Below are 7,354 nucleotides of genomic sequence, written 5' to 3' on the forward strand. Positions count from 1 at the left end.
CACATCCCACTCACAGCAGAAGGCATACTGACCTTGAGCTTGACAAACATGTGTGCTTGTGCCAAGACCCAGAAGGGCTCTCCCAGAAGTTCCACCACAGCTGAGAGACCAAACACCACCACTCCAGTTCCATAGTGGGGGACGACATTAGGATCAGGCACTTCAAGCAACCGTAACCAGACCCAGCCCAGGAACAAGGACCAAAACACACCCAGAGGGACTCTAAAAATGGGGGGAAATGTTCTTTAATATGCTAAGTATAAAAATATAAATATATATTACAACGGTGATACTGTCTTGGTCGGTGTTCTCAGTGGTTAGAGCACTGGCCTAAGCACAAAAGGGTCTCAGGTTTTATTCCAGGTCAAAGGCACATACCTGGATTGCAGGTTCAATCCCGCGCCCCGTCATGGAGGCAACCAATTGATGTCTCTCTCTCTCTCTCTCTCTCTCTCTCTCTCTTCTCCTTCCCTTTCACTCAATCAATGGGGAAAAAATATCCTCAGGTGAAGATTAACAAACAAAAATAGTAGCACTGAAGAGAAAAGAAATATAGTTATAAGCATAAAAATAGCTAATTCCTATTAAGACACTTACTACATGCCAGGTGCTAGGATTCACCCCCTTTGTCTCACTGATACCTCACAGTGATCCTGTCATTACCTCTACTTAAGTGATGAGACAACTAAGGCGGACAGGCGCTGGGTAATTTGGCCAAAGTTACGAACAGTTAGTGAAGGGCAGAAGCGGGGCCCAATCCTGATCTGTCTAATGCCAGGCTACACTCCTATCCATTGTGTTACACTGACTCAAAAAGCAAAATTCCCCCAAAGTGTGTGCCTGCTGCTTCTACCTAGAATGACTGAAAGCCAGTATACGGCTGGTACTTACACCCAAATGGCCACTGATGCAGTGCACAGTATCCCTTCCCGTGGGTACCACGGAGCACTTACATATGATTGGGTAGTTAAGTCACTCGCTAAGAAAATGAAAACCTACCAGCCCTTATGATTGCCATTTCCGTGAGGCAACAGGAGTTATGCAAGAGCAGCACTGGGAAACAACCTCAACCACCAGCCCTCCCTGCAGGGATTTAACTGCAGAAAAGCTATTACCATTGTTAGCTAATGTGCTTGGTCTTCACGAATATTCTGAAAGCCTCAGAACTGAAATCAACATAACAAAATTGAAGAAGGATATAATGAAATCCTAAAAGGCTTTCAAAAAATACTAAGACTAAGTGGTTGTTAAAAGCTCAGAAAATGCCACAGGGGGAAAAGATTAGGAATAAAAAAGATGGCCCAGGCCCAGGAGGACCCAGATTGGGGATCAGGAACCGCAGAAACAGCCTCCAGAAAGGGTAGAGCCAGGGCTGGAATCTGGCCCAGAAGCCCCCACCTGGAGCCGCCTCCTGGCTCCGGGCCACCGGAAGGAAAACAGCCCATGCCAAGTCCCCAGAAACCCACTGCAAAAGCAAGGCTGTGGGCTGTTTAACCGTTAAACTGTTGCTGTTGAACTTGTAATATTTGTTACCTTTGCCTTTGAAACTGTCTCCTGACAAGCAAAGCACAACTCACGTCAGCCACAGGAGGTTGATGGTCTGGCCCCAGTCTCGCTGGGTGCTCCCACTCAGACATGCTCTCCGGAAGGCCTCTCTGGCCAGGAAGATGGTGGTCGAGTAAAGCAGCGTTAGCCTGTAAAGGGAAAGCCGATAGTAAGAAGGTCTCTAGCTTTTTTATGGAGAGAATGTCTGAGATTTTACCAGCAACTGGGATGAAAAAAGCTTTGGTCACAAATCACTGGTGGTGATGTGGAAGGCAGGTTCCACAGGACTCCTCACTGTCTAATCCACTCAAACAATGTTAGGATCCAATTCCGGAGCAGCGAGTGTGTGCCTGCAAGGTTATGCCTGGGGAGAAACGGCCACAGTGGCCTCCAAAGCCTGCAGGCTCTCTGACCATAAGGAAAAGGACAAGATATGACCCCACCCAGCAAGGGGACCTCTCGGTCACTCTGAGACTGGGGACCCAACGGCCCTTGTTAGAGAAGCTGAGGCTCTACCGAGTGGAGGCTCTGGCCAAGAATCTCAGGACAGGCAAAGAGGCTGGCAGCCACGGCAGAGGCCGCTGCAACCCAAGCTTGCCTGTGTACCTGCTAGGCTGGCAGCACCAAGGTGACCCTCCTGCACCTCAGTGAGGAGTAGCTGAGGCTTCCCTTCCTCAACAGGCCGTGGCCCAGATGAAGCCTGAGTGGGGATGGCCCAGGGCTACAGTTTCTGAGGTTGACCAAGGACCATCCTGCTCCCCAGTCAGCGGTTCTCAACCTTTGGGTCGCAACCCCTTTGGCGGTTGAACGACCCTTTCACAGGGGTCGCCTAAGACCATCCTGCATATCAGATATTTACATTATGATTCATAACAGTAGCAACATTACAGTTATGAAGTAGCAACGAAAATAATTTTATGGTTGGGTCACAACATGAGGAACTGTATTTAAAGGGCCAGAAGGTTGAGAACCACTGTCCCCAGTGCTTCTGTCCAACACTGCGGATGAGGAGATAACCATACGTTAAGCAGGGGGCAGGCCAGACAAGGGCTATACAAGCAGGGACCTGCCAACCTGGAGGAGAACAGACGGGGAGAGACCCAAACTGCTTTCAAGTCTGAGCACCCTCAGAGGATTTGGTCTTTTCCTTCCTGCTTTTAAAATCGTATTTCTCAAAGTATGGTCCCGACTTCCAAATCACCTGAGGAGCTGTCTGGAACATACTGTCTTGTTTATCAGGACATGAAGACACACCTGAGAAGCTGAGCTATTCCGCACACTCACATCCCTTCAGATCCTTTTGTGTCATTTGTGAATACAGAATATGTGTGGGGTGTCCTCGAAGAGAAAGGAGGAGACAGGAAGAAACACAGAGTCTAAAAGATGAAGCCAGTCAGCTAAGAGCCACCATGGAACTAATGACAAGGACTCAAGCCCTTATTCCAGCGACCATTTTCCACTGAACAAGTCACCCAGAGAGAACATAACCACCGAGGGGAGGAAGGCAGCTGGCTGATTACAAAGCACATCCTCACGATCTGGAGGATGCCTCCCTCCTTTGCCGTCAGCACAAGAACACAGAATTATACCTGAGAAGGGGTTTGCAGAGAATTACTCCCACTCCTATCCTGGGCTCTGAGAGCAGGCAAACAGGAAAAAGCTGGCTGGGAAATGTGCATTCGGAGGCTGCTAATGGAAAACACTCCATGGGTCCATTAAGAACAACATCCCCCGCTCATTCCCCCAGCAGCATGCTCCTCCACAGCCGCTGCTAACACGCGGTGACTCCAGTAAACTTCCTTGCCTCTAAAACCCGAGGGTGACACGCAGGCACAGAGGAAAACCTGACGAGGGATGTGAGCTATGGACAGTGCCAGGGCGCAGCCCTTCTTACCTTACGTTCACTATGCCAACGATTTCCTTGGACAGAAAGCGAAGAATAAACGCATTCAAGGCAAAGGTGATGAATCGAAACAACACCTACAGAAAAAGAAGAAAAAGACCTAAGAATAAATTATGCTGGGAGTGTTTACTTTGCTGAAATGACAACAATGTGGCTGTTCTTCCTAACGTCATGACACACAGCGGCCTTGCCATGGAGACGCTTTCTAAAACACTCAACCTGTCTGCATTTCTTCTCAAAATGCCATTCCTTGGCGTCTCTTGACGCGACTGGGCAGTGGTCAAAGGACCCATCAGTAAACCCGAACTTCCTGATGAGAAGAGGACGGCCCCTACAGACTCAGGGACTTTCTCTGGGTTCCGAGTCGGGCACTCCAGGAGGCAGAAAGAGAACTTCAGTTAGTGCTTCCCATTGCCCCTCCTTCCAGCCTGTTTAGAAATAGCAAGCACTTTGCTAGTGGGAGCCTGCAGGGTAGAGCAGACTCGCTAGTAATCATGGTGTCTAATTGCTCTTTCTTCTCTGCCTACTAGTATCTGGGGATTCTGATAATGACATTTAATCCCTTTGAACTTCAGTTTTCAATTAGAAAACAGAAAAGAATGTATTTATTTACTGACTGTTTGCCACCTTGCAGAGAGGAGTTAAAATACCTTTTAAATGACAACTGCAATAAGATATTTTAAAAGGGGGAGGGGTGGTTGGGAGAGACAGAGTCTAGCTAGCTAATGCCATTTGGAAGGACTATATCAGTTCAAGAAAACCCCCGTAGTAAAGAATTATTCCCTTGAGACAGAGAAGAACAGGCTGCAGTTAAACGAGGTTACTAAATGGGGATGCGGCTGGGGTGTCGGCCTCACTCACTGACTCTTCCTCTGTGTCCCAGCAGCACCACAGGTGTAACTCAAGTGCATTTGAGCCCAAAAGGCAAATCACTTCTCTGTCAGGCACTCTGAGTTACCCATGCACAGCTGCAGTCTTAGTAAATCCAGGTATGCCAACGAGCTGCTAAATTCTGAAAACCCCCGGGGAGCGGTAAGGCCTAAAAGGGAGAGTGCAATTCAACACTGCCCCTCGAGTGCCACAGAGCAGCAAGGTCTCCAAAGCGGATATCACAATCTTAACATTTGTGAAGTCAAATGTGACCTTTTGTGAGTCTGCTGAAAGCTCTCCTTAGAAACATGCAGGTTCATACAGGGTGGACAAAAGTAGGTTTACAGTTGTGAGTCCACAAGAGTTTATTCCTGTATTATTATTTATTAATTATTGCATGACTTATTTGTAGTACAACTGTACACCTATTTTTGCCCACCCCTGTAAGTACATACACACACCAAATTCTGTACTCCATTTTAGAGGTTTGAAGCCAATTCAGAGCTGTTAATGGAAAAAAGCATTCAGCTGAAAATCTCAAGTCACCATTTCACTGTTCGCCCCATCATCCTCTAATTCAGCGGTTCTCAACCTGTGGGTTGCGACCCTGTTGGGGGTGGAATGACCCTTTCACAGGGATCGCCTAAGACCATCGGAAAACACATATATAATTACATATTGTTTTTGTGATTAATCACTATGCTTTAATTATGTTCAATTTGTAACAATGAATTGGGGGTCACCACAACATGAGGAACTGTATTAAAGGGTCGCGGAATTAGGAAGGTTGAGAACCACTGCTCTAATGTTTATAAGCCTCAATTTCCTTCTCTGTCAGACGATGCCTTTCTCATAGGATTGATAACAAGGATTAAACAAGATTGTGTAGGTAAAAGCATTTTTGAAAAATGCATACAAATAAAAGGCATTAATACTTTCACTATGGCCAGCTCAGAGTTATGACAGAGAATAAACTCACATTCTTGCAGGTTTACAATATAATTGCAAGGCTACCTCAAGTGTATGCATTGTAAATTGAAAAAACATACCAGACTGAATTAAAACACTCAGGTATCTAAAGATTTTGGCTATTTTTTAAAAACCACCTACACATGTTTATATAACTTCATTATCCTTGTCTAAGAAACCTAGTGCCTCAGGCTTTTCCCTATCTCTTAAGTGAACAAAAGTTTGAGCTAATGAAGCTCTAAGGTTGCTCATGCTACCCAGTATTTCCTCCACATACAGGCCCTTATTAGTAAGTCTTCACTTTGTAAAGGACTTTACAGTTTTAAAAAAGCTCTTTCATCCCTGTTCATTATTTGACCCTTAAAACTGAGTGAATAAATGCACAGGAAGCAAATTAAGACTCAGAGCAAAGTTGACTTGCCCAAAGTCACTATGTCCATTTAAAAAAATTCTAAACCATAACAAAAATAATTAAGTTATTAAGTACTTATAATGTGCTAGGCATACACCTGGCAGTTCACCTAATCTCCCTAATGACCGTATGAGGTTGCATTATTGTTCTCGTTTAAGATGAAGAAACTGATGCTTGGAGAAGCCAAGCAAACTTCCCAAGGGTGGGCCTCCAGCAAGTGACAAGACCCAAACTTCAGCCCAAGGCTGCCTGGTTCCTTCTCCCAGCCTCCACGGGAAACATCGACTCTAAAATAAGGGGGAGGGTGGATTCAGGACTTTGGTGAGACAGGATTGAATGGCTCAAGAGTGCAACACAGAGAAATGGAGCCACTTGACTTAAAAGGACCAGCTCCTAGGTTTTAACAAACCTTTAGATATCCTTTGGGCCAACCGGCATGTATGCTATCTGACAGATGATGAATATTAGGACCAAGAGGAAATGATTGGTTCCAGGTCACATAGGGAGAAGGAAGACACCCCAAGATTTACTAAGGGCATGCGAAGCAATTATACAAATAACTTCAATCTAGCCTAGCAGCAACCTATGGGCTAGGTACTATTGTTGTTGTTGTTATTATTACTATTATAACCCCCATTTTCCAAATGAGGAGCTGAGGCTTAGTAGGTGAAGTCACTTGCCCTGGCTCATTCAGCAAGAACTTGGCAGAACCAGGATTTCAATCCAGGGCCTGCCTGAGCCCAGATGCCATACAGTCTCTCTGAACTCAGTGGGAGTCAGGGAATTTGAGGCATGTGTTTGAGGGTGAGGGGTGGAGCATGGAGAAGATGAACCCCTTGCCTTAAAATACATGAGATTACACAGCACCACAAACACCCCCGCCACCTGCTCTCTCTCTTGCTGCTCTACGGGAAATAACTGCAATTCTCAAAACGAACGTGGCTTGTTGGCCACCTCCCAGCCACGACTCGGAACGCCGGCTCCCAACTCCGGGCCCAGGAGCCCCACCTCCGCCGCCACCTCCTCCTGTCCAGCCCCTCGGCAGCGGGGCTGAGCCAGCCCGCAGGCGGCTCCCCGCGGACCCCGGTGGCGGGACGGCGCGGGGGCGGCCGGCAGAGTGTACCTGCAGGAGGAGACCCGAGGAGGCCAGCCGGGCCGCCTGGCCCAGCACCTCCTGGCTGCCCATAGCCCGGCGCCCGGCTGTCACCAGGAAACGCCGCCGCCAGCCATGTCGTCGCGAGGAGATCGCGTCACTGGGCAGCTCGCCCGCTGATTGGTCTATTCGGAACGGAAGGCGGGGCGCGGGCAGTGCGGGGCCCTATGAGTGGGCGGGGTGGGCGCGTCAGTGTTCTGCGCCCATCTCATCTCCCCTTTGTGCTGGGCTGGGCGCTTTCTCTGCCTGCCCCTACCTGAACCAAATAAGCTAAGTCAGTGGTTCTCAACCTTCCTAATGCCCCGACCCTTTCATACAGTTCCTCATGTTGTGGCGACCCCCAACCATAAAGTTATTTTCGTTGCTACTTCATAACTGTAATGTTGCTACTATTATGAATCGTCATGTAAATATCTGATATGCAGGATGTACTTAGGCGACCCCTGTGAAAGGGCCATTTGACCGCCAAAGGGATCGCAACCCACAGGCTGAGAACCACTGA

At 47.7% G+C, this 7,354-nt stretch overlaps 1 protein-coding gene across 1 annotated transcript in view; it reads right to left on the reverse strand.

Annotated features, from left to right (window-relative positions):
* RFT1 (RFT1 homolog) overlaps window positions 1-6,933 on the reverse strand; it is a 33,436-nt gene extending 26,503 nt beyond the window's left edge. Inside the window, exons 1-4 of the mRNA XM_006754670.2 lie at window positions 6,823-6,933; window positions 3,440-3,525; window positions 1,578-1,694; window positions 33-222 (exon numbers count right to left, since the gene is read on the reverse strand). Of these exons, the coding sequence (XP_006754733.1) occupies window positions 33-222; window positions 1,578-1,694; window positions 3,440-3,525; window positions 6,823-6,885 (456 nt within the window). The 5' untranslated portion in view covers window positions 6,886-6,933. The remainder of the gene's footprint in view (window positions 1-32; window positions 223-1,577; window positions 1,695-3,439; window positions 3,526-6,822) is intronic.
* Between the last annotated feature and the right edge of the window lie 421 nt (window positions 6,934-7,354).

This window comes from Myotis davidii, unplaced genomic scaffold (genome assembly GCF_000327345.1).
Source record: "Myotis davidii unplaced genomic scaffold, ASM32734v1 scaffold111, whole genome shotgun sequence".
Lineage (NCBI taxonomy): Eukaryota > Metazoa > Chordata > Mammalia > Chiroptera > Vespertilionidae > Myotis > Myotis davidii.